Source organism: Pristis pectinata, chromosome 21, assembly GCF_009764475.1.
Source record: "Pristis pectinata isolate sPriPec2 chromosome 21, sPriPec2.1.pri, whole genome shotgun sequence".
NCBI classification, from domain to species: domain Eukaryota; kingdom Metazoa; phylum Chordata; class Chondrichthyes; order Rhinopristiformes; family Pristidae; genus Pristis; species Pristis pectinata.
In genome coordinates this window covers 8,514,722-8,542,483 of record NC_067425.1, presented here as the reverse complement: position 1 = coordinate 8,542,483, position 27,762 = coordinate 8,514,722, and the positions used below count along the sequence as shown (strand labels likewise).

General features: G+C 42.7%; 1 protein-coding gene across 6 annotated transcripts in view; it reads left to right on the top strand.

Moving 5' to 3' along the window:
• The window catches only part of nf1a (neurofibromin 1a), a 261,284-nt gene that overhangs the window by 223,525 nt on the left and 9,997 nt on the right, over window positions 1–27,762 (top strand). For 5 of the 6 annotated variants that reach the window (XM_052035185.1, XM_052035188.1, XM_052035186.1 and 2 more), the window contains 10 exons: window positions 814–940; window positions 4,564–4,695; window positions 5,787–5,922; window positions 13,679–13,836; window positions 17,048–17,170; window positions 18,012–18,139; window positions 20,249–20,349; window positions 20,793–20,935; window positions 22,227–22,273; window positions 23,598–23,814. In XM_052035185.1, the coding sequence (XP_051891145.1) occupies window positions 814–940; window positions 4,564–4,695; window positions 5,787–5,922; window positions 13,679–13,836; window positions 17,048–17,170; window positions 18,012–18,139; window positions 20,249–20,349; window positions 20,793–20,935; window positions 22,227–22,273; window positions 23,598–23,814 (1,312 nt within the window). The remainder of the gene's footprint in view (window positions 1–813; window positions 941–4,563; window positions 4,696–5,786; window positions 5,923–13,678; window positions 13,837–17,047; window positions 17,171–18,011; window positions 18,140–20,248; window positions 20,350–20,792; window positions 20,936–22,226; window positions 22,274–23,597; window positions 23,815–27,762) is intronic. The other variant, XM_052035189.1, reaches the window with a different exon arrangement.

Genomic DNA, 27,762 nt, shown 5'->3' with positions numbered 1-27,762 from the left:
ATGTCCTGAAAATGAGTCAAGACCAAATGGATAGAGCACTGGGGAAAAAAGTCAGACTGTTCTTAAAAAAAAAGATGCATTTTATTTTAGGTCACACTTATTTATTAAAAAGGATATGTTGTTGTTCTAAATATTGATGATTTTCCCTATTAAGACAAAAGGTAGCTTTTGTTTCTTTTGAACTGAAACTCTTTTGTGTATTCTGTACAAACAAAAGCTTTATGGCATAATTTTTTAAGAAAGTCTAAAGTGCAGTATCCATACATGTTAGATCTTAGCAGTACTTATTTTCTGAGGAACATAAGAACAGGAGAAGGTCATTTTGCCCCTTGACAGTAAGCTCATGGTTGATCAGTGACCAATATGCACCATAACCCTCTCTTTACCCTACACTTCTTAATACCTTGGTCAGTTTTAGAAATCTGTTAGTCTCATATAAAATTAGAGATTGACACTTCTAGAGAGATCCAAACTTTTGCCATCTTTGAGTGTGGAAGTATATCCTAGAATCATTAAAAAAAAAATTCTGAAATGAAATGGAATTTAACAATATTTAGTTGTTTGCATTCAGTTCATTAGTCATTCTCAACTTGCTGTTGTAGAGCTAGTAGACCAGTGGAGTCTTATGGCAACTTCTGGCTTTTGGATTTGATATTGAAATTTGATTGAAAATGGCAACAAGAGAAGCAATACGTGTCTCACACTGCACTTTCAAACCACCATTAATTGTGCTCATTGGTATGGCACAATAAGTGCCAGCAATAGACATGATTCAGAATATTGTTCATTGAAGCCTTTCGCTTTTCTCTTCAGAGTCCAGAGGAGGTATTTATGGAGATTAGAAGACCTTTGGAATGGCATTGCAAGCAGATGGATCATTTTGTTGGGCTCAATTTCAATTCTAACTTCAATTTTGCATTGGTGGGACACCTGATGAAAGGTGAGGAGAGTTAATTCATCGCCACCTTCTTCACATTCCACATTAAACTCCTATGCTGAATTGTTTATGGAAATGGAGGGAGAGACTTGTTATCTATCTGCGGTGTAGAATTTTGCAAACCACTCATTTCCTTCTGAAATCTGCCTGTTGTTTACATATTGAAACCTATTGTTTATGTAGAGGCTTTCATTTAACTTTTCAGTTCTGGTTATTGTCTTGGAACCTATGTGCATGAGCAACTTTACATTAGGTAGGGAACAAAGGTGAAGATCAGTGCAAAACCTCCAGCAATGCTGATGGATCAACAGAAATTTGACAGAAACCTCTGAAGCACTTAAGGTGATGGGAAGTTTATAAGCATTAACTACCGAGCTTCAAGATGATTGGAAGAACTTGTCTTCTCACTTTTCTAGTTCTGATGAAGTGTCTTCAACCTAAACATTGTTTCTCTTTCCATCATGCCCTCAGGCAATATGTTCCAGATTCCAACCACCTTCTCAATGAAAATATTTTTCTTCAGATTCTTTCTGATCCTCCTTCCCCTTACCTTAAGTCAATTCCCTTGAGTTGTGGACACTGCTATGGGGAAAGCTTTCTTACAAACTACCCTATCTATGCCCCTCAAAATTTGGTACATCTCTGTCAGCTTCCCCCCTCAGCCTCCTCCACTCCAAGGAAAACAAACCCAGCCTATCCATTCTCTCCTCATAACTGGAAAACCTCTGTCCCTGGCAGCATCTTAGTGAATCTGTCTGCATCCTCTCCTGTGCATTCACATCCTTCCTATGGTGTGGCAACCAGAACTGCACATGATACTCCAACCATGGCCTAACCAACATTTTATAAAGTTGTACCATAATCTCCCTGCTCTTATATTCTGTGCCCTGGCAAATCAAGGCAAGTATTGTGTGTTGCTTCTTAACCACCTTATCTGCCTGTGCTGCCACCTTCAGGGTTTCTTGGACATGTATACCTAGGTCCCTCCTCCTCACTACTCCCTGGAGCCCTTGTGTTCATTGTGTATGTCCCAGCTTTAGTGGTCCTCCCAAAGTGCATCACATAGCACTTATCAGGATTAAATTCCATCTACCATTGCACTGCCCATCTTACCAATTCATCAATGTTGTTCTGTTGCCTAAGACTACTAAACGTCACTTTGTGTCATCTGCAAATATATTAATCATACTTCCTACATTCACATCCAAATCTTTAATGTACACAACAGCCAGTAAGGGTCCCAGTGCCAATCCCTGTGGTACACTACTGGTCACAAGCTCCCAATCACCAAACTAACCTTCCATCGTCATCTATTACCATGATACCCTATTACCAAGGCAAGTTTGGATCTAAATTGCCAACTTGCTCTGGATCCCATGGGCTCTAATCTTTTGGACCGATCTCTTATATAGGACATTGTCAAAGGCCTTATTGAAGTTCATGTAGACTGTATCAATTCCCATCAATACACTTTGTAACCTATTCGAAAAATTAAATCAAATTGGTCAGACTGGATCTCCCCATAACAAGTCATCTTTGATTAATCACTGGCTTTCCAAGTGTAGATTAATCCTGTCCTCGATTTCTTCCAATAATTTCTCTACCATTGATGTTAGTCTCACCAGCCTGTAACTACCTGGCTTATTCTTGCTGCCCGTTTTGAATAAAAGTTCTGTGGACTCCCGATGCATCAGTACCACGCCAAATGCACTTCTCCACTTTGAGCAACCAGGAATAGTCAAGGATTACTGGGAACGATGCATATTTCAAAGAGGTTTTGAGCACAAGCTTGAATCTTTTCCTCTGTTTGCTTGGTGATATCCCGTGACATAGCTTCGAACATAGTATTTGGTTTGAGAGTCTGGTGCCATATATATGAATAACATGGCTTGCCTCACATATCCATCTGAGTGTAACTTGGGCCTGGATGCTTTGGGGATGACCTTGATGTTGGTTCACTTATCCTTCCAGTTAACTGGGAGGATTTTGTGGAGACCATGTCTCAGGGACATATGGAAGGGCAGTCTGCCTGGTTGACCCCGAGTTTTGTGCCAGGTCTGAGGCCTTCATCTTCAAACACCCTTTTACTTAATCAGTCAAAAGATACATGGGTCCAAAGAAGCAGTGGTTAAGATCATCATCAGAGTCTGTCTGCTGAGAGCTGGCTCCCAATATATGAGAAGTGGTCCATGGTTTAAACAACCTTTATAATTGGCTTGGGTGACCTTGGTTCTGGAGTGTGGTCACTGTAGGTTAAACAGTTTCAGGTTAGTTTTATAGATTAGCTCCACTGTTATTTATTGGAGGTGAGATACAACATTGCAGCAAGAAAGATTGAATGAAGTATGGAGGCTAATACACTGCCTCATTTACCACCATCTTTGCTGAGGTGGGCTCTATTGTAGGCCTCTTGGTTAGAATCTTAGTTTGTGTGCCATTTTGAAACTTAACTAAGATGGAGAAAATTTTTCTGTAGGCAGCTGAATTTGGAAAGAACGCTCTACGATCCCTTCCAATTGATCGAGTCAAAGGCTTCAACACGGTTGAAAAATACGACGAGTAGTGGCTGATGCTGCTCTTTGCACCTCTTTTGATGTTTCATGTCATAAAGGTCACGTCTGCTGTGCCTGTAGATGGAATCCATTCTGTGATTCTGGGTGCAACTTATCAGCCACTGGGAGGTTGCAGTCGATGAGGGCTCTGGCAATGACTCTCCCTGCAGCAAACCACAGGGAGACCCATCTGTAGTTACCATGGTCACATCTGTCTTCTTTCATGGAGATATTTGGGCTGATGGCACCTATGAGATCCCCTGGTATATCCTGCTCTTCCAGATGTGGATGAAGAGATTGTGGATTCATGCTCCTTGCCACCAAGTTTTGGAGCTTCAGCAGGAACGTTATCTGATCCGAAGGCCGTGTTTTTTGGGGTCTGTTGATCAAGAGTGGTGCAGGGCTGGACTGAGTAGGCCACTGTGGGATGGAGTCAGGAGCGCTCATATCAAGGGACAGTGCCATATCACAGGAGTCTCCATCTACATACGAGGGCTGTTGTAGGGAGAGTGGGAGGAGGAAACGTTAACAAAATGCTGACAACTGGGTCTTCTTCCCTATTTTGCTGCCTTCCTCCTTGACATTTAGATTTGGAAATATTTAAATAAGACATGTATTTATGTTCTATCGTTGTTCCTCAAGATCATTTTTTTTTACTTATAGTGGAAACCACAAGTTAGATGCCAGCTGAGTTTTTAATTTAGAAAGATGTTCTGACTGTATGTTAAGATCATGTTCCTCTTCCCCTTCCCCTTCCCCTTCCCCTTCCCCTTCCCCTTCCCCTTCCCCTTTCCCCTTCCCTTTCCCCTTCCCCTTTCCCCTTCCCTTTCCCCTTCCTCTTCCCCTTCCCTTTCCCCTTCCCCTTTCCCTTTCCCCTTCCCCTTTCCCCTTCCCTTTCCCCTTCCTCTTCCCTTCCCCTTTCCCCTTCCCTTTCCCCTTCCCTTTCCCCTTCCCCTTTCCCCTTCCCTTTCCCCTTTCCCTTCCCCTTCCCTTTCCCCTTCCCTTTCCCCTTCCCCTTTCCCCTTCCCCTTCCCCCCCACCTCACCCACCCCCACCTTTTTTTTTTAAACTTAGGATACAGACATCCATCTCCCACCACAGTGGCCAGAACAGTGAGAATATTACATACCCTACTAGCCTTGGTTGGCAAGCACAGGAACTGCGACAAATTTGAAGTTAACACACAAAGTGTGGCTTATCTTGCTGGTGAGAAGAGGTTTTGTTTACTTTTGGTTTATCAAATGTGCACTTAACTGCTGAGATTCCTCCCATTATATGATTGTTAATGTGCCAGTTCAGTTGTGTGTACTGCCAGAAAAAATAAGGGTGAGGAGGAAGGTGACTTGTACCCACTGCCATGTCAATCAAAAGCTGCTGAAAATTAGTCAACCAAAATAAACAAGTTGGGCAGACAGATTTAACCTGGTGTTCTGGTACCTCTGTGACTTGATTGATAATAACATCCAAAATCAAATGGACCAATTCCAACCAGGGTTGTCTGAGCCCCTCTTGTGGTAGGGGCCAAATATTCCAGGAGCCCATCAGGCTTTTAAATCAATTTTGGGGTACTTAGTCATAAAATTGGCAAATAAATAAAAAATATACATAGTTGGCTTGTGAATCACTGCAGCCACAGAGCTGCATTCCATCCCTGGGAAGTTCTGGGACAGCTGAGTTCTTAAGACCTCCATGGGGAGTATGTATTTGCCAAAAATGCCAGTGGAGGTGGTGGGGGCAGATATTCTCACAACACAGAAGCAGCTTCTAGTCAAGCAGAATGAAAAACACTGATGCTGGAGGAACTCAGTCCTGAAGAAGGGTCCTGACCCGAAACGTTGACCGCCTGCTTTTCTCCACGGATGCTGCCTGGCCTGCCGAGTTCCTTCAGCACCGTCGTGTTTTTCATCTCGATTCCGGCATCTGCAGTCCTTTGTTTCTCTTCTAGTCAAGCACTTGAATTGCCACGGCATGGAAGGCAATAGTCCTAATGTGGGCAAATGGGCTCAGTAAAATGGGCAAGTTGGTCAGTGGGCTTAGATGGTGCAATGGGCAGGTGGACCTGATGGGCAGAAAGACATGTTTCTGTGCTGTACAACTCTGACTCTTTGACTTTGCAGGCAGAGCTCCCTATAAAATCTAGAATTCTAACATTAATACTCACGAGCTTCCCATCCATATAATTTTGCCGAGGTTAATCATGGAACTAAGAATCACAGGATCTGGTACAATGTTCACGGACTCTGATGAAGAGCAGTGTCACGATCGTTGTCGTTAAACAAAAACATTTTTTTCTGCAGCCTTACTGACTGTTTCAGAGGAGGTGAGGAGTCGGTGCAGCCTGAAACATAGGAAGTCTCTCTTAATGTCTGACGTCTCCATGGAGAATGTGCCAATGGATACATATGCCATGCACCATGGTGACCCAGGCTCCAGGTCTATATACACCTTTTTTTTTCTCCATTGTTTTCACGTTGTTATTGCTTTTGCTGTGTTGATCGTTTGCTGATATCTGGGAGGAGCTGGAAATTGTGACTCCACATCTTTCGTCGCAATCCCATAAATAGTCTCTCTTGCCAGATTAATTTCTGTGTGAATTGAGAATTGCTGCTGTGTTAACTGATTGTAGAAGGGAAGTTGAATAAACAAGGCAGGGGTGGAGAAGGACAAAAGGATATGTTGATGTGATTAGATGAAGAACGGTGAGAGGGGGCTTGTATGAAGCACATGTGAATGTCTGGACCTGTTGGCCAAGTAGCCTGTGCTGCACATTCTGTGATGTTGGGCAGGCTGTGGAAAGCACAGAAGTTGGCTTGTGTTCCAGAGTAAGCAAAGGGAGGCTGTGTTTATAAAAACTGACCTCATGGCTGCATTGTGGAACTCAGGCATAGCAGTTCATCTGAGAGTCAGTATGGGTGAAATAAATGTATAATCTTGCTCCTTAAACTCCACAAGAAAATAGGAGCAGGAGTAGGCCACTAGGCTCTTCAAGCCTGCCCCATCATTTCATAGCTGATCTGTTCTGTGCCATTTCTCCGTACCCCTCTATTCCTCAATCTATCAAACATTTATCCACCTCCACTTTAAATACTTCAATGATCCAGCTTCCACCACCTCCCAGGGAGAGAATTCCAGAGATTCACCACCCACTGCAAGAATAAATGTCTACTTACCTGAGTTTTAAATGACCAGCCCTTTATCTTGCGGTTATATCCTCTTGTTTGATGGTCTCCCGCTAGTGAAAACGTCCAACATCTATCCTGTGAAGTCCCCTCAGGATCTTATAAGTTTGAATAAGGTCACCCCTCATTCTTTATATGAGCACGAGTGGATGCATAGACCTGTTGGCCAAGTAGCCTGTGCTGTATAGGAATACAGGCCCAAACTATTTAGTCTCTCTTGGTAGGACAACTTTCTCATCCCAGGAATTAGTCTGGGGAATCTCCTTTGTATTGCTTCCAATGTTACTATATCTTTTTTTTAGGTTAGAGAACCATAACTGCTCAGGTGAGGCCTCACCAACAATTGCAACAAAATTTCCCTATTTTTTTTAAACTCCAACCCCTTTGAAGGGCAAAATGCTGTTTGCGCCATATCTACTTGTTGGACCTGCCTTCTAGCTTTTTGTGATTCATGAACTTAGATTCCTTTATACATTGCTCACTTGCAGTCTTTCTCCATTCAGATAATCTGATTTTTGATTTCTCTTACTGATGCATAACCTCACACTTCCCCACATTAAACTCCATTTGCCAGTCTTTTGCTCACTCACTCAATCTATCTATCTATATCCCATTGCAGAATCATAGTATTCTTATCACAGCATTCCCTTCCACCTACTAGGGCAGGCACGGTAGTGTAGCGGTAAGCGTAACGCTTTGCAGTGCCAGTGACCTGGGTTCAAATCCGGCCACTGTCTGTAAGGAGTTTGTACGTTTTCCCCGTTTCTGCATGGGTTTCCTCTGGGTGCTCTGGTTTCCTCCCACATTCCAAAGGCCTACAGGTTAGGAAGTTGTGGGAATGCTATGTTGGCGGCAGAAGCGTAGCGACACTTGCGGGCTGCCCCCAAATCACTGTGTGTTTCGATGTACATGTGACTAATAAAGATACTTTACTGTTATTGTTTTTACCTGTACTACCTCAATGCACTCTGTACTAACTCAATATAACTGCACTGTGTAATGAATTGACCTGTACAATTGGTATGCAAGGCAAGTTTTTCACTGTACCTCGGTACAAGTGACAATAATAAACCAATACCAATTATCTTATCTTACTTTAGTTTCACCAGCAAATTTGGAAACCTTGCATACTGTTCCTTCCTCTAGGTTATTAATGTAAATAGTGAACAATTGCAGGCCAAGATCTGGTCCCTGTTGTATCTACTAGTTAACTCTTTCCTGTCTGAAAAGGACCCATTTATTCCAACTCTCTGTTTCCTATGAGATGGCCTGTTTTCAGTACAATCTAACACGCTTCCTCCATTACCGCAGGCCTCTAATTTATGCACTAGCCTCTTGTCAAATGCCTTTTGGAAATTTAGATACATCTACAGGTTCTCCTCTATCAACTCCCCCTGTTACATCCTCAAAGAATTCATGCAAATTTGTCAAACATGATTCACGTTTCATAGAACTATTTTGACGAGGTTTAGTTATATTTAGCTTTCCTCAGCGATTACCTATTTCCTCTTTGACTATTGACTTGAGCATCTTGCCAGTTAGTTTAACGGCTGTTATTGGCCTGTAGTTCCCTGCCTCCTGCCTTTCTCCTTTTTTTTGGACAAGGGAGTGTTGGCCAATATCCTTGCGGCGAGATTTGCTAGGGTGGTACAGGAGGGTTTAAACTAGTCTGTGAGGGGGAAGGGAACCGGAGGAGTAGGTCAGAGGAAGAAGGGAATGGGGAAAAGTTAGATCAAACAGGTAGAGAGGCTTTGGGGAAGGAGAAGCAGAATACAGGCTGTAAAAGTAATAAGGTAGATGGACTGAAGTGTGTTTACTTAAATGCAAGAAGTGTCAGGAATAAGGGGGATGAACTGAGGGCTTGGATAAGTATGGGGGACTATGATATCGTGGCTATTACTGAGACGTGGCTGACGTCAGGAGACGAGTGGATATTGAATATTCCTGGTTTTCGGTGTTTTAAGAGGGATAGGGAAGGGGGGAGAAGAGGTGGAGGGGTGGCGATACTGGTCAGGGACACTATTACGGCTGTGGAAAAGATGGATGTTGTAGAAGGATCATCTCTAGAGTCCGTATGGGTGGAGTTAAGGAACAAGAAAGGAGCAGTTACTCTACTAGGAGTATTCTATAGGCCCCCCGGTAGCAGTAGAGATATAGAGGAGCAGATTGGCAGGCAGTGTTTGGAGAGAAGCAGAAATAACAGGGTTGTTATAATGGGAGACTTCAACTTCCCAAATATAGACTGGAACCTGCTTAGTGCCAAAGGTTTAGATGGGACAGAATTTGTTAAATGTGTCCAGGAGGGATTCCTGACGCAGTATGTCGACAGGCCGACTAGAGGGAATGCCATGTTAGATCTAGTTTTAGGAAATGAACCGGGACAGGTGAAGGATCTATTGGTGGGTGAGCATTTGGGGGACAGTGACCATTGCTCCATAACCTTTAAAATTGTCATGGACAGGGACAGGTGCAGAGAGGACAAGAGGTTTTTCAATTGGGGAAGGGCTAACTACGCGGCTATAAGGAGAGAACTTGGGAGTGTAAATTGGGATGTCCTTTTTGAAGGAAAATGTACCATGGGGATGTGGTCAATATTCAGGGATCTTATGCAGGATGTTAGAGATAAATATGTCCCGGTGAGGCAGAGAAGGAATGGCAGGGTGAAGGAACCGTGGGTGACGAGAGAGGTGGAACGACTTGTTAGGGAGAAGAAGGTAACATACGTGAGGTATAAGCAGCAAGGTTCAGACAGGGCCCGTGAGGAATCTAGGGTAGCGAGGAAGGAACTTAAGAAAGGGCTGAGGAGAGCTAGAAGGGGACATGAAAAGGCTTTGGCTAGTAGGGTTAAGGAAAATCCCAAGGCCTTTTTCAAGTACGTGAAGGGTAGGAGGATGGCTAGGGTGAAGGTAGGTCCGATTAAGGACAAAGGTGGGAGAATTTGCCTGGAGGCGGCGGAAGTGGGAGAAGTTCTGAATGAGTACTTCTCTTCGGTATTCACCAGGGAGAAGGGTCTTGATGACGTGGAAGGGAGTGCTGGTAGGGGTAATGTTCTCGAGGTTGTTGATATCAAGAGAGAGGATGTGTTGAAGTTGTTAAATAATATTAAGACAGATAAATCTCTGGGGCCTGACGGGATTTTCCCCAGGCTGCTTCGAGAGGCTAGGGAGGAGATTGCTGAACCGCTGATAAGGATCTTTGAGTCCTCGTTGTCTACGGGGGTGGTGCCGGAGGATTGGAGGATTGCGAATGTGGTCCCCTTGTTCAAAAAAGGTAATAGGGATAGGCCAGGGAATTATAGACCGGTGAGTCTCACGTCTGTGGTGGGTAAGCTGTTAGAAAGGATTCTAAGGGATAGGATTTATGAACACCTAGAGAATCATGGACTGATTAGGGACAGCCAGCATGGCTTTGTGAAGGGAAGATCTTGCCTCACAAGCCTGATAGAGTTCTTTGAGGAGGTGACCAGGAAGATTGATGAGGGCAGTGTGGTGGATGTGGTTTACATGGATTTTAGTAAGGCATTTGATAAGGTTCCACATGGTAGGCTTCTTCAGAAGGTCAGAGGCCGAGGGATCCAAGGAAGCTTGGCTGTGTGGATTAGGAATTGGCTTGCATGTAGAAAGCAGAGGGTTGTGGTGGAAGGAGTGCCCTCGGATTGGAAGGCAGTGACTAGTGGTGTCCCGCAGGGATCGGTTCTGGGACCTCTACTTTTTGTGATATTTATAGATGACTTAGATGAGGGGGCGGAGGGCTGGGTTCGTAAGTTTGCGGACAACACTAAGATAGGCGGTGTTGTGGATAGTGTGGAGGGCTGTCGGAGCTTACAGAGGGATATTGATAGGATGCAGAGCTGGGCTGACAAGTGGCAGATGGAGTTCAATCCGGAGAAGTGTGAGGTGGTACACTTTGGAAGGACAAACTCCAGGGCAGAGTACAGGGTAAACGGCAAGGTACTTGGCAGTGTGGAGGAGCAGAGGGATCTGGGGGTTCATATTCACAGTTCATTGAAAGTTGCCTCACAGGTGGAAAGAGCAGTTAAGAAGGCCAATGGGATGTTGGTTTTCATAAGTCGCGGGATTGAGTTTAAGAGCCGCGAGGTTATGATGCAGCTTTACAAAACTCTAGTTAGGCCACATTTAGAATACTGTGTTCAGTTCTGGTCGCCTCATTATGGGAAGGATGTGGAGGCATTGGAGAGGGTGCAGAGGAGATTTACCAGGATGCTGCCTGGATTGGAGGGTATTGAATATGAGGAGAGGCTTAAGGTGCTAGGGCTTTATTCACTGGAAAGGAGGAGGATGAGAGGAGACATGATAGAGGTATATAAAATATTGAGAGGAATAGATAGAGTAGACAGTCAGCGCCTCCTTCCCAGGGCACCAATGCTCAAGACGAGAGGTCATGGCTTTAAGGTTATGGGTGGGAGGTTCAGGGGAGATGTCAGAGGGAGGTTTTTCACCCAAAGAGTGGTTGGTGCATGGAATGCACTGCCTGGGCTGGTGGTGGAGGCAAATACATTGAACAGGTTCAAGAGCTTGTTGGATAGGCATATGGAGGAACGTGAGATAGAGGGATATGCGGGAGGAAGGGGTTAGGTAGTGTGAGGGTGGTCTGATGGACGGCACGACACGGTGGGCCGAAGGGCCTGTTTTGTGCTGTATGGTTCTATGGTTCTAAGGGAGTCACGTTGGGTGTTTTCCAACCCTCGATACCCTCCCAGAGTTTAGCAGTTATGAAAAATATCAACTAACTGGTCGGCTATATCTGCAGCCACTTCCTCTAAAACCATAACATGCAGTCCATCGTGGTGACTTTTCCATTCCAATCCCCTCCCCCGAGTTTCTCCAGTACTTTATCTCTTGTTATAGGGATTTTTGTCAATTCTACCATTTTACTTGAAATTAGCTCATCTGATAGCAAAGGGATATTAGCAATGTTTTGCATGGTGAAGACTGATGCAAAAAATCTATTCAACATATCTGCTATTTCTTTGTTTGCTGTAATAATTCGCCAACCTCATTCTCTTGGCCTCCCATTTCACAACACTGCTCCCTTCTATTTATATATCCACAGAAACTCTTACTGTTTGTTTTCATACTATGTGCAAGTTTTGTCTCAAAATTCATTTTCTCCCTTCTTAACAGCTTTTTTGTCTTCTGCTGCTGGATCCTAAAAGCTTCCCAGTCCTCTAGTCTACCACCAGCACTTGCCGCTTTGTATACCGTAGTTCTCAATTTAACATTATTCTTTACCGTCTCTGTTAACCATAGATTGTGCCTCTTTCTCATGGACTCTCTCTTTTTGATTGTGAAAAACACTTGCTGAACATTATAGATGAGTTGTTTGACGATCTGCCACTGTTCTTCAACTGACCTGTCTCTTAGCTTGTGTACCCAGTCCACCTGAGACAGCTCCTCTGTCATACCGTTATAATTGGACTCATTTATGTCCCTATAGTGTTCATCCTCAAACTACATTTGGAGTTCTCTCATATTGTTGTCACTAACCCCATATGGGATCTTTAACCTCAAGATCCCTTATTATTCCTTCCTCATGACATAAGACCAAATCTAAAACAGCCTATTCCCAGGTAGGCTCCACAATGTACTGCAATCTTTTGCGCATTCCGCAAGTTCTTCTGTGATATGCTTGACAGTTTGGTTCGTCCAATCAATAGGTAGATGAAAATCTCCAATAATAATTGCAATTCATTTAAAACATGCTGTTGATATTTCCCCATTTATGCTCTGGCCCTATTGAGAGGCCACATTTTGGGTGTCAATGGACTACTCCCAGCTGTGTTTCCTTCCCCCGCTATTCATGATTTCAACCCAGACCGCTATCCATTGCCTCTATATCACGACTCAGCACTGCTCTGGTGCCTTCCCTGATTAGCATGCCACCCATCTCCTTTTCCCTTTTGGACTGCTGTTTTGGAATACTGTAAAATCTGGAATATTGAGCACCCAGTCCTGATCACCCTGAAATGGTGAAATTATTCTGAAATGACTATTAGATCATACTTGTATGTTGCTGTCTGTGCTATCAACTCATCTATCTTGTTGCAAATGCTACCTGCATTCAATTAAAGAACATTAAGCTTTGATTTTTTTTACACTTATTTAAAACTCTGGATTTGTTTTCTTTGGCATATTTTCATTTACATTTTTCTGCCCTGCCCTATCACACTATGACTGTCAGTTTCCCCCCTCACTATCCCTCTCTTTCATTTCCTCCTGATTAAACATCCTGCTCTTGGAGCCCTCCCCACTCCTAGTTATTTTAAAGCCCTATCTTCAATCCTAGTTGGAGGATTCACCAGGATCTAGCATGGGTCGAGTGGAGCCAGTCCCAACACAACAGCTCACTCTTTCCCCAGTACTGGTGCCATGCATTTACCTCTTTAATTCTGTATATCCTTTGCCAGTTTGCACATGACTCAGGTACTAATCTAGACATTTTCACCCTTGTGGTTCCGCTTTTCAATTTTGTCCCGACCTCCTCATAATCCTTCAGCAGAACCTCCTTCCTCATTCTAGCTATGTTGTTGTGTATACATAGACCATGACCACTGGATCTTCCCCCTCCCTCCCATTCCAAATTCTTCTCCAGTCCAGATGTCTCCGGGTGTGTAAATTTTCAAGGTACAAACAATTTTACTGAGAAGCGCCTCATGATACAATGGGAGTGTACAAAATCTCTCTTGCATAGATCAGTGCAGGCCCTTCGGCCCATGATATTTGTGCCGACCATGATGCCAATCCAAACTATCCTTGGAATTTGTAATAGCCCATCAAATAAAAATGAACTAAAAATGTTTAGATGCATTCTACATCTCATGGAAAGTATTTCTCCAATGAAATCATTTTCTCTTGTGTGTTTAATTTCATATTTCACTCTTCTGAGGTTATGTATTTGTGAAGTTTGACCAATAAAAGCACAGGTTACATATTTTCAAACTTGGCATCCTGGTGGAGTTTCAACTCTTTTTCCCTGTGTTTTTTTTTCAGAGCTTTAAGAGAAAGTCAGCCATGGGTTTCACCCAAGATCTCAGACAGATATTTGGCCGCTAATTACCCGACAATGGGGCAGATTAGCCCCAGGACACGCAAGTCCATGAGTCTGGATATGGGGCAGCCTTCACAGGCCAACACCAAAAAACTACTAGGTAAGGAAGTTCAATGCTTGTGTGTCCCAGACTGATCTACTTCATAATGTAAGATGCAACGGGCTGTGTAAGGACTTTATAGATTACATTTCTTTCCCTGCTGAAGAAATGACATGTACTTCATTGGACCTGCTTTTCACTGTATTTAGTACAAGAACAATGCCATTTGGCTCCTCATGCCTGTTCTGCCATTCATTATGATCATAGTTGACCTTCTACCTTGGCACTGAATAAACCATATATCCCCTCTTTACCTTATAAAGTTATAGGTTTTAGGATATTAACTTGAATGTATAGTGACCGAGTCTCCACAGCCCTGTTGGGTCGAGAATTCCAAAGGTTCACTATCCTCCGTGTGAAGGAATTTCTCATCTCAGTCCTGACCTTATTTTTAACCTCTGACTCCTGATTCTGACAGCCCAGCCAAGGGGAACTGTTATCCCTGTTCGACGCTGCCCAGCTCTGTTTTAAAAAAAAAAGAAAATTCTATTTTTCAATGAGCTCACCTCTCATTCTTCTAAACTTGAGAGAATCGGCCCAGCCTGCTCAATTTCTCTAATCTCTCCTCATGGGACCATTTACCACTACCCACCCCCCCCCCCCCCCACCCCCGAATACCATTCCCTGAAATCATTCTGCTGATTCTGGTGAACCTTTATTGCCCTCCCTATATCGTAAATATATCCTTCCCTTGGTAGGGAGAACAAACCTATATAAAATATAACTGCGATCTCTTTCTATATTTGGAGCATGAAGTCTCTACTCTTTTACTCAATGAAGGCCAACGTACCATTTACCTTCCTAATTGTTCACTGTTCCTAAACAGTGTACAAGGGCAGTCAGGTCCCTCTGAGCACCAACACCTTTCAATCACTTATTTAAACAATGCTCTTTTTCTATTTTTCTCTACCAAAGTGGACGACCTCACATTTTGCCACATTATATTCACTCTACCTTGTACTTGCCCATTCACGTACCTTGCACGCTCACATAACCCTGAAACCTCCCTTTCTCTAAGGGGTTCTGATCTATTCTGCTGTGATATCATCTGGTTCTAAAGCTGCCAATACTGTGATAGTTTTGAGAACATAGAACAGCACAGCACAGAACAAGCCCTTCAGCCTACAATGTGTGCCAACATAGCTATTCCCTCCTAACTACAGAATGCCCACATCCCTCTATTTTCCTCTCATTCATGTCCTCATCCAAGCCCCTCTTAAAAGCCCCCATTGAATTTGCCTCCACCACCCTATCAGGCAACACATTCCAGGCATCCACCTCTCTCTCAGTAAAAAAAAAACGTACCCCTCACGTCTGTTCTGAAACTACTCCCTCACCTTAAATGCATGTCCTCTGGAGGTGAATGAAAAGCATGCATTTTTGCAGTTGCATGTTAAGTTCATTGGATTGTCTCGTGCAACCAGTGATGAGTTGCATGATTAATGTTTATGGTTGGTTGGGTATAATTGGGAAAACTCTCTGATCCTCAGTAGCTGATGGGTCAGTGGATCCGAGAACACCTTAAAACCTGACCATTTTAGCATTTTACCGGGCATGCCGTATGTGTTGAAATGCAGGCAAAAGCCTTCAGCAATATGTCTTCCATTGGCTTTAGTGCTTCAGGGTGATTGGTTCAAATTCTCTGATTCGAAGGGAGCCAAAACCATTTTGGGAAGTGAGGTTAAGTTATTGAAAAACAATGTTTTTGTGGGGCTTGGCAATTATACAACAGAAAGAGGTTAGAAAGGGAAAAAGCATGAACTATCTATTGCAATGATGATGTACTCCATATGCTAGAAATAAGAAATATAAGCAAAGTGCTGGAAATTCTCAAAAGGTTATTGTTACTTTTTTTTTACAAAGGGATTTTCCACTGGACTGACTTAGTGCCAACGAACAGGCATCCAGCTCATGGTGGCTTTTCTAATTAACACAGGCTCTGGGTGTCACTGGTGAAGCCAGCATTTAATGGCCAGCCCTAATTGTCCGATCTGGAACTGATGCAGTTCCTCGTCAGTACTTCATCCAGATCTTTGCATTCTTCTTTCCCACAGCCCATGTCTTGGACAAACCCCCTTGATCAATGCTTCCCACTTCTAGTTGTTTAAAGCATGACTTCATTTCCTAGAGGTTCCCTGCTACCATTTATTACAGCACATGAACACTATTCAATCTTGCTGCTTTTATACTTCTTCTCTGAAGGTTTAGGTTTTCTGACAAGTGCTCAGCTCAGAGGAATTAAAAGGAAAAGCAGAAAGGGTGGTGAAACTGGGTGGGAGGAGATTCACGCAAAGCATCGACGTTAGTAAGACCAGTTAGACCAACTTGTTTTTCTCTCTGCCGTGAGTCCTATACAACAACATCAGATGAAGGAGCAAATAACTAAATTAAGGAGTTTCTTTACTGGGAAAAGGACGGGACAGGTGTAGGCTACTTAACCCTTGGAGCCCATTTTCCCATTTATAAGATCAGTAATTTTCTTGTCATCTCTCAATTACCGTGGTTAACAGAGGTTAATTCCGTTGTGAAAACTAGTACAACCTTAAACTAGCAGATTTATTGTGGCACCATGTTGATCTACTGCCAGAAGTGTGTGATGATGAATAAGGCAATTTCACCAAAGGGGGTGCTGCATTGTGAAGTGGGGGTGGAGTTTTTCTACAATTAGGAGGAGCCTACAGCAGAGTGAATTATCAGCAGAAATATCAGCCATCACACACTGCTTCCCATAACATATCTTCCTTCCTACTGACACACAGAACCGTAGATCTTGATCTTTCCGCACTGTTTCTTATTCAAGTTATAAACTAATTTGAAAGAATGCCAGTGATGACCATGGAGTATAGCTTTGGGTCTCCCCATTTAATGAAGGATTTCATTGTGTAAATGTAACATGAGCGACTTTAATTTCTGCAGCACCTTTCATTGCCTCAGATTGTTCCAAAGAGCTCTGCTGTTGTCTTTGTTGAAGTAAAGGAAAAGTGGCTCTCAAGTTGCACCTAGCAAACACCCACAGACAGCAACATGATAAATGAAAAGATGGCTGTTTTTTATTATGTTGATTGAGGGATAGATATCGACTGAGGCAACAGGGAGAGCACTTCCTGAAATGTCTTTGGTTTTACCTTCATGCGTTTAGTGAATAAGCTCTGCCACCCTCTGGCATATTTTTGTGTCTAAAATTGAGCAGGTGATGCACATTATCTTACAGGTACAAGGAAAAGTTTTGACCACTTAATTTCAGACAGTAAAGCACCAAAGAGACAGGAGATGGAGACAGGGATTACTACTCCACCCAAGATGAGGCGTGTGGCAGAGCATGATTTTGAAATGGGTAACTAGCCAAACTTTTTCAATCTTTCTTGCATTTCTATACAGTCGGGATAGGGCTGATTACTGTTTCCTTTCATATAGCTGCTCAGAATGTGAGATAAAGAATGATGTGCTTAACTGCTATTCTGTGCAATGCACCATCTGACTTCTAGTAAGTTTTATCCAGAAGTATTGGTCATTTGAGTCCTTTCCATATTACACACACACAGTCAGAATGAGCACTCTTAGTTGCAGCATATTTGGAGATTATGGTAATGCCTCTCAATTCTGTTCCAACATTTAACAACACTGTTATTTTCCATAACTTTACTTTTTCTCCCCCTCTATTCTTCTATTGTTCTCATTTTCTTTCCTCTCCTGAAACAACAGAGGCCTCCCATAAGTTCACAATATATCACTCAACTGACCACCGTTGATCCGTTAACTTGGATGGTGCATCTTGGTGGGTTGTTCGATCTCTAGGTATCACAACTGGACAGGATCCCCTCCTAGGCCAAGGTCCTCTGCATGTGTGATTCTAGTTTTTGTTACTAGATTCAGAAGAGGGAACTCTGATAGATGTTCATGTCCCATAAACCCCATTCTTTTGGCTCCACGATACGTCAGTTAACGTGGCATAGACTGGGAATCAAACCTAGTCTCAATTGCAGAGGATAAATTCACTTGAGGTATCGCAAACCTGCATAGTTCTCTTGGTTGTCCTACATGTGACTCATTTTGGAAGGAAGCTTTATCATCGCCACTGTAGTTTAATTTTATATGTTCATCTGAATACAATTCCTGACCCCTCTCTCAGTTGCCTAGTAATATCGTTGTACCTGATTATACTTTCCCTAACTTAGAAACGCAGCGGTTATCCTCACAGCAGCACTCACACTTGAGGAAGGTCTCAGTGTCTGAGTCAAATGTGCTTCTGGATGAAGAAGTCCTCACTGACCCAAAGATCCAGGCCCTGCTACTTACTGTCCTGGTAAGCGTACTTTCCATTCTAACATCTAGTGCTCCTTTTGTATTATTTCTGGTGTTCATTTCATTGTTTTTGTTTAAATTTGCTGCATGGAATGACTTTCTTAAAAACTGGCATAGTTCAACCAGGAGTTAATTGTTCTCCTGAGGCACTTTGAGGATGGGAAGGAAGTAATTTTGGGCAAGTTGCAGTTCATTGGATCTTTTATATACTGAACTCCATTATACACTATGCTTATGCTCTGAAGGAATATCTTGCTGATTATGTAAGCACCAGCTACAAAGTCGTTTAGGGATAGCTGGGTTCCATGTTTTCCATCCTCTCCTTTCTGCAAATGTTGGCTTTCTGCAGATTATGATAATTTCACTGCTTGATCCACAACCTTCATAGTATATATACAATCTGGGTATCTGAAGTAGGTTGCCCCAAGATGTAGCTTGTGAACTAACCGGGGAGTGTAATCATGCTAAAGAATTACCTACTGCTTTCCTGATCTTGTTCTTTTATACAATTGTGCACAACTCCAGTTATGGCTTTAGCTCCATAAATTCCCAGGCTTGACATTTCAGCCATTGCTATCCTCTTCTCTGCCTGAGTTATAGGGAGACTTTGGCCAGGCTAGGTCTTTATTCTTTGGAATGCAGGAGGATGAGACGACCTTATGGAAGTGTTTAAAATTATGAGACGCATCAATAAGGTGAATGATAAGTCTTTTCCCCAGAATAGGGGAGTCCAAAACTAGGGGGCATAGGTTTAGGGTGAAAGGGGAAAGGGACCTGAGGGGCAACTTTTTCACACAGAGGGTGGTGAGTATACGGAACAAGCTTCTAGAGGAAGTGGTTGAAGCAGGTACAATGTTATCATCTAAGGAGCACTTGTATTGGTACATGGAGCAGCGGGGCTTGGAGGGATATAGGCTGAACACAGGAAATTGGGAATAGCTGGGTAGGCACCATGGACGCATGGACTGGTTGGGCCGAAGGGACTGTATGTGTGCTGTATTGTTCTGTGACTCCTTTTTCTCCTCCCTGTGAGAGAAACCTGCATTCCTCACAATGTTAAATCTCTATAGTTAAACCAAAGCAGTCTGTTTTAGTCTATGGGATGCTAACTTAATAACTAAAGCTGTCTACTCGATGTATCCTAACCAGAAGTTTGTGCAGTTTCAGTGAAACCACCTATTTTCTTCACTCCCAATGGAAGGCTTTCTGAAAACTATTTGCTCACTGCATTCTAGTCATTTGTAAAGGTGAACCTTAAGTGGAGAATAGTCCAAAACAAATCCCACTCTGCCTTTGTGTATCTGTGCTCTTGTTGCAGTATGTGACAATATTCTTTCCAAGCATATCACCACCAGTCAAGGACGGTAATCTTCATAGAGTGGGGCAACGGGGTACTAGATTCGGGTTATAGAAGGATGTGGTCCTAATGTGCAAATGGGATTAGTGTAGATGCACCCATTTGGAGATCTAACTTGTGAGTTGAACCTAGTGCATAATCTGGCCAGCAAAACACCTGCTACTCTCCCTTCTGTGCTTTTGGCCTGCATCCAATACTAGCATTAAATTCTTCAAGCTTGGACGGCTGTAATAATTTCCTAATTAGAAATTACCCTGGACAAGTTGGGATTTTCAGGTCTTTGTGTGAGAACATAAAGGTCATTCCTGAAGTAGAACAATCCAAATTTTGGAGGACCTTTTCAATTTTTTGTATACTAAGAGTTTTTTTTTAATGCAGCAGTGCATGCTGTTCTTTGTGTACACCAGGATGTGTACACAAGTGTGTCTCGTATCAACCCGAAAGTATAAAGTTTACATTAAAACATCTTGTCAAGAAATTCTGTTATCTGGACAGTTACCTTGCTTCCCAGACTTAGAGATGTGAATATAGCACATAATGAGCTTTATTTTCAAACCTTGGAGGAGAATAATATTTCTAGAGGCAATTGTTTTGGATTTCTGAACCAGCAGTTTGGATACTCTGCATTGTATAGTGACCAGTATTATCTGTAAACTTGATGTGAAGCAGTTACTTCACAGCACCTTTCTTTATAAATCAGGAAAATGTAGAAATCAATTCCAACCAACTAATGAGTTTGTGTTCTTCTCAAAGGCCACATTGGTGAAACACACTACAGATGAGTTTGATCAACGCATCTTATACGAGTACTTAGCTGAAGCCAGTGTCGTCTTCCCCAAAGTGTTTCCCATTGTGTAAGTTCCTCTGCTGTGGCATAACATCGGTTTGATCTTCAACCAGATTATAAATTGTGGACATTGAAATGAGCATCTATGGTCTCTTTCTGAGCATGTGTAGTCCCTCATCTACAAACATGTTGTTGTACATTTAAAAATGCTCCAGAGAATCTGAACAGTTGAGTTTTTTTAAAAAAAGGGTAATGTCTCTATTAAGCAACTACATCTTGAGCATTCCATTAAATCCTTCTCTTTTCAGAAAAAGTTAGAAAGCAGCAAGTGCTGTGTTTTAAAGTCATTTTTAGGGCTATGCTGAGGTTATTTTCCTCTTACAGAAATAATCTAATAGAGAGCCAGTGGCTTATTGCCGTGTCCCAATGTGATATCACTGGCAATTATTAAGTGCATTTTTGACTTTGTTGGAAAATTCAATTTTGTTGTTTTTGTTTTGTGATACTTAGACACAATTTACTGGACTCGAAGATTAATACCTTGCTGTCACTATGCCAAGACCCCAATCTGTTAAATCCCATCCACGGGATTGTGCAGAGCGTAGTGTACCATGAAGAATCACCACCTCAGTATCAGCCAGCATATTTACAAAGTAAGTGTGCTGTACAGCTTCATTTCATTGTTTTGGAACTGGGAAGGGCAGGAGGTGGTTTGGCAAGGTAACGCAGTGGGCTTCATCTTACTGGGGAGAAAAGTTGAGTTAAAGGACTTCACCATTAATGATGCTTAAATGATGCAAGAACTTGAGACAAGGAAGTCAGGTTAAAGAGCTATGTCTTTGATCGCTCTGTTCATGCAGGCCATAGTGCCTTGTTCCACATAATCATGGATGTTTACAGCAATCGCTATGTTGCCTTGATGCGCCAGTATCAATTCATGCTATCAGCTACTGAGCTGAACTGAGGTTTATAAGCTCAAGTGTAACTAAATGCAGATGCTGTCAGTTGCCCCTGCTGAACAAAACCAGGTCCAATGACACTTCCTCGAACCTGGAATCGGGCCCAGACTAGTCTATCTGGATGTGAATCTCATTTTAATTTTCAGGATCTTATTAGAAATTACCCATTAGAGTCATAAAGTTGTATATCACAGTAACAGTCCCATCTACACTAATTCCATTTGGCTGAATTAGGACCATATCCTTCTATATCTTGCCTATTTAAGTGTCTGTCTAAATGCCTCTTAACCATAGTCATTGTATCAGATTCCTCCACCACCTCTGGCAGCATATTCAAGATATCAACCACTCTGGTGTAAAAAAAAAACCAACTTGCCCCTCAGCTCCCCTTTGAAACTCCTTTCTCTTGCCTTAAGCCTACGTCGTCTTGTTTTTGATACCCCATTGGAGCCATAGAAACAAACCGATGCAAATTCAGTACAAACTTGCACATGATTGTCGACCTTGCTTCAAGTAGGAAGGAACTGGAGCATTGAGACGGAGAAGTTTCCATGACATTAGCTTTTAGTTGGATCACCAGAGATCTTTGGAAGCATTGTACTGTCACTTAAGCTATTAACAAATAAACTCTTTATGTGGTAACAAACCATCGTTCTCAGTTTCAAGACTCCTCTCAGAAATGCAGAGGGAATACAAGAACCTACTGTAAACTGAATTGGGTGTTGTATGAACTTTGATGCAGGATATCCAGATGAAAAATAAAACCAAGCAAATTTCAGTACAGAGTAACTTAATTTAAGGTATTTGAGACGCAACTGAAGTATGTTCCCTGTAGATGGCTTGAATCAGAAGGAACATTGTTTTAACTCTTTCCCCGTGGTGATGACCCAGCACTGGGTACTCTAATCTGGATTGGTTTGATTCACAAGTTTTTAATTGTTCTGGTTTTGTTTGTAATTTTTTTTTTCTCGTCCCACCATTTCAGGTTTTGGTTTCAATGGACTTTGGAGATTTTCAGGATCTTTCTCCAAGGTGAGACTGAAACTATTTTGAAGCATCTTTTATTTGTCTTTGTTTTAGACTTTGCCCTGAATCATCAGCATGTTTAAGCTGATATTGATACATTGGACAAAGTATTCCTATGTGATTATGTTCAGTTCTTTCAATGGTGGCTGAGATAGTTTTGGATGAAACATCTTTAAAGAAGTATTAAATAAAAATTAATCCAAAGAAAGATGATTTTAGGTAACTCCTTTCATGAGCTCCAGATATACTTGGATGCCTCGCAGTTAAGTACTTCTGAAGAGCAGTCATGTTGTGATGTAGATAACATGGCAGCCAATTTGTACACACCTTGAAGTCATGCAGTTCTGTGCTCCACAGGATGTATTGGCTGTGGAGCAAGGACAGTTTAGATTGAATGTTACCTAAATTCCAATGGTTGATTTACGGGGAGAGATGCCCCAAACTTGGATTATATTCCCTAGATTTTGGAAGGCGATGAGGTGATTTGGTTCCAGTCTTCCAGGTATTACAAGGAACTGATCAAATAGATAGAATGAAACTATTTCCTGGATGAGAGGCTTGGTGGATAAATGTAAAGCTAGCTTTTCCAGGGAGAAGAAGGGAAATATTTGAACACATGGAAATATGGAGCTCTGAAATCAGCAAACTATGCTGAATGAACGAATTTTGAACTAAGATGGAGATATTTTTGATTTGCAAAAATATGAAGAGGGTAGTTGTATGAAATTAGTTCACAGATCAACCATAATTTCAGTGAACAACAGAAAGGACAAGGAGCTGAGTAGTTTGCATCTGTCCCTCTGTTCTGTAAATAGAGATGCACTTATGACCTAATGCTGGTGGTGTTTGGAATGGAGTAATGAACTTTGCTGAATTTGCTGCACAGCAGCCCCAGTTAATATGCTTCTGTGGAGACAGATGGTGCAGCAGTTCCTGTTTCCAAATTGTGAACCCTCCCCTCCCCTCCCCTCCCCTCCCCTCATGCTCACTCTGTTTCCAAACCAGTGGAACTGTTCCAAGCCCCCCTCCTCACACCCACCCCCCCCCCACCCCCATCTGTGTTGCTAACTGCACGGCGAAGAATTTTGATGTATATGAGCCTTTGTTGTGATACAAAGATGAGACCGTACAACTAATTTTTACAGGTCAACAAATGTTTTCTCTTGCTTTTTCCGATATATAATGGAGGAGTTACTCTGAACAAACATCACTTCTCCTGTAGACTTGAATTGCACTGCCTAAGTGTATTTGTTTCATTTTATGTTTGGCTTGCGCCCTCCTTGAAGCATTTAACTTCAATTATTTCTTTAATGTTTATCCTGTTGAACAGCAAACCCAGATCCCAGACTACGCTGAACTGATTGTGAAGTTTCTGGATGCATTAATTGACACGTATTTGCCAGGAATAGATGAAGAATCTACTGAGGAGTCTCTGCGTACACCAACCTCTCCCTACCCACCCCCTGTCCAAAGCCAGCTTAGCATTACTGCCAACTTAAACCTCTCAAATTCCATGACCTCACTGGCGACCACCCAGCATTCTCCTGGTGAGTGAAATTCTCTTCTTTTGACATCAGGGGAATGAATTGATGCTTGCTCGAGTACATAAAAACAATTGCATGGATTTTCTATTCCAGTGTAATCTTTCATTGGTGCCTTTTAAGTATGTTCCTTTCCTGGAGACTCTCAATGTAACTGCTTGAATACAAGTATAAGCAGCTTGTGTTATAATGGGGATACACATGGGATTTCGTGAACAGGGCACAACTTAACCTATTATATTGGCTTCCATGCAAGTGTTTGCATAGAATCAGAAAACAGTACAGCACAATACAGGCCCTTCGGCCCACAATGTTGTGCCGACCTTTAAACCTCGCCTCAGGCTATCTAACCCCTTCCTCCCACCTATTTTAAATTCCTCCATATGATTATCCAGCAATCTCTTGAATTTGACCAATGTAGCCATCAACACCACCGCCCCAGGCAGTGCATTCCATACCCCAACCTTCCTCTATCTCCCTTGAACTTCCCACCCATTACTTTAAAGCCATGCCCTCTTGTATTGAGCATTCATTTTTCTTGATCTGTTTTGTTTGTTAATTCAAGTGGCACACACATTTTGAATTAATATTTCTCAGTTCTATGTGGTTGGAGGCTCAACAAATCGGTAAAGTTCAAGTGTCAGTGCGTCAGTTCTCTTCCTGTTGACATCTGATAAACAGCTCTCGGAGTACAGCAGAACTGTTGTAAGAAGATGCTGGTTTTAAAATCCATTAATTATAAATTGTTCATTGTGATTACCACAAGTTTTGCATACACAGTTGCTGAAACTTGTTAATTTTATGACGAAGAATAATTTTTAATTTGAACCTTCAGATGGAAGGTTTAGGGCTGTCACCCTACATCCTGGCTATTCTGAAGGTGGCAGGTTGGGGGCGGGCGGGTGATGGTGGAGTTCAATCCTTCCCAATTTCACTTCTGATATTAGTTCTGACTCTGGCCTTCCTGCCTGGTTTCAAATTGTATCATATTTAATTTTTATTATTGTGTTCATCTGTCACTTTATGTTCACACTGAAACTTACTTTTATCCCATTTTTCCTCCCTCGTCTCATCCGGCCGTGTGCTGCTGTCATTGTGGCCAGTGTGTAAACGGTCCCCAACATTGCCCCACATGAGGTCTTCCGCTGGTGAAATTATCTGGTACAGATGAAAACTATAGCATGGGCAATCCAAAGTGCCCTGAATTTACTATAGTTTTTAAATTAGAACAGTGGTTGACTTAGAATGTGCTGCAAAGTAGTTTGTATTTGTAGTAGTGTTAAACGTTCTTTTAGATGTGAGTTGAGTGTCAGCAAAAGGAGCTTCCATTGTAGTTATTATCCTTACCCACAAGAACATAGATATTCCAGCATCTCTTTCAATATTTTATAAGCTTTGGGGGGTTTTTTTGCCTTTTATTAAGCACTGCCAAAAGTCCTATTTAAGGTGTGCCGCCTTGGAAAAAGAAATCTCTTTTCCATCCAATCACTGAGTAAATTGCCTGGTTGTGTGACAGTGGGACAGGCACACTGAGGGGATATGATTTTCACTTTGGTGCTCAAATACTGTGAAGTACATGGTCTTGAATGGGTGCAGATTCAGCAGTAACTTTTGAAAAGAGATTGGATTTTGCTTGAAAGGAAGACCGTTGCGAGATAATGGGGTAAGAGCAGAGGAATAGGATGAATTGAACAGTAAGTCAGGCATCACAAGATGACTGACCACCATCTGTGCTTTATTATTCTGCGGTGGTGTGTCTTGAATGAGAAGCTGTGTAAATAAAAAAATTTGTCACCTTTCTGCCATCTAGTGGATTGTTCCAACATTGCAGGGATAAGTTTTGATGCAGTTGAATAACATATCAGCGTTCAGCTTCACCACGTGGTCAGAGGCAGTTTGCTTGGATGGCATTCACAGAACCTCAGAAAGCCTCCACGCTCATGAATGGAAGCTGTTGTATTGCATCCATAGAGGATGGTTGGACCTTTAGAAACTACAAACCGTGCGATTTTTACCATCAAAAACGAACAAAATTGCCCTATTACGTTGATGTGTTGATAAATATTTAAGTATCATCTTTTGACTATACAAATGACCTGGTGGGTAAAGTCACTGCCAACTGTAATAGTAGATCAGAAGATTAAATTTCTCTGCTCAGTGGTATCACCACCTCCATCCATCCATTGCTGCTGATAGCCTCAGTGCTATTCATTACTTCTATCATTGGTCTTTCCCAATATTACCTTATCCAGCCTTTCAAGTTCCAATCCATGCAAATAGTATTCCTTAATTCAAGTGTAGCCTATCGTTAATAGATAGCACAGTAGGCAATCCAATGAGTCCCATCCTTTTGCAGTGTCCTGTATCCCTTTGTTATTTTTCCATGTATTTACTTTTAAAAGTTGCTATTGAATCTTTCAATTGCCCTTTCAGGTAGTGCTTTTGCGGTAAATCTTTAGTGTTTTACCAGGATGCGATTAACATGTTATCGAAGAAAGTGCTGTTTCAGACGTGCTGTTTACTGCAGGTATTCAGGCATCAGGCATTACAAGCATTTTTTAAGAGTGGTCACGTAAGAACATTGTTTTCCTTGCATTTGTATCTGCTGGAAGATCATCGATCAAAACCTAAATGAGAATACACAGAGGACAAGATCTCCACCCCGAAGCGTCCAGTCTGTTTTCCATAAACCATTCGTGCAGCGCTCTTTAGAGCACAGCTCTTTTAATATACCCTGCTCATGGTGACAGTTTTAACTTCATATCGAGTGTGTTAGTTCTTCAACCTGCTTGGCTCAATGCAGATCAAAAGCTTCAGCAGTGAATATTACAGGTTTGTTCTCAGTGTCAAAGGGGCATGACATTTTAGATGTCCGAAATACACTACAGCTCTGATTAATGGCTGTCCGACCATCTGCAAAAACCATGAGTTCAGCATCTGGTTCCTGTGCCTTTCCCCCACCACTCACCGGAGGGTCCGGTTCCCATGCTCACCCACCCCTGCCCCCCCCCCCCCCCCCCACCCGCCACTTGCTGGAGAGCCCGGTTCCCGTGATCCCTGTCACTCACCGGAGACTCCGGTTCCTGTGCTCCCCCACCACTCACCGGAGACTCCAGTTCCTGTGCTTCCCCACCACTCACCGGAGACTCCGGTTCCTGTGCTTCCCCACCACTCACCAGAGACTCCGGTTCCTGTGCTTCCCCACCACTCACCGGAGACTCCAGTTCCTGTGCTCCCCGCCACTCACCGGAGACTCCGGTTCCTGTGCTCCCCGCCACTCACCGGAGACTCCGGTTCCTGTGCTCCCCCGCCACCCCTCAGAGGGTTCCCGTTCTCCCCCACCACTCTCCAGAGACCCCAGTTCCCGTGTTTCCCAACTGCTCGCCAGGGTCTAATTTCAATTTACCTGTTTAGTGGATGGCAGGAAACCCTAAACCCCATTTAATATTGTCGGTTTCATGCCCTCCCTCCTGAATGCTTCAACCAGATTAGAAACCCATTGTTATGAGTGAAAGAAACAGATTCAAGGTCTCGAAACTGAAGGACTCTGAACACAGTCTGGCCAGGAAGGATTTTATGTACAAAGACAAACGCGGGGAAAAGGTAACGGGGATAACACACACATATGCACATAGTTTATAGTGGGTGTGGGAAAATCGCAATGGGGTAAAATACACACACATAACGAACTGGGTACATACAATCAAGGAACAGTCAATACGATACCTGCCATCCCTTGATTCAGTGCAGGCATGGCTGTACGCTACCGGGAATCCTAACTAATTTCTCTTAAACAGTGCACAGCTTACCTCGGCATCCTTCGGAGACAAAAGAGAGGGACAATCAAGCACATGTGGCACTCTTTATTGTGCTGGAGGGCTGGTGGGAGGGTCCAGCCCAGGAAGTTCAAACAGGCCAATGGCCCGAGGCCAGGTACAAAGGTGCTTGACCAAT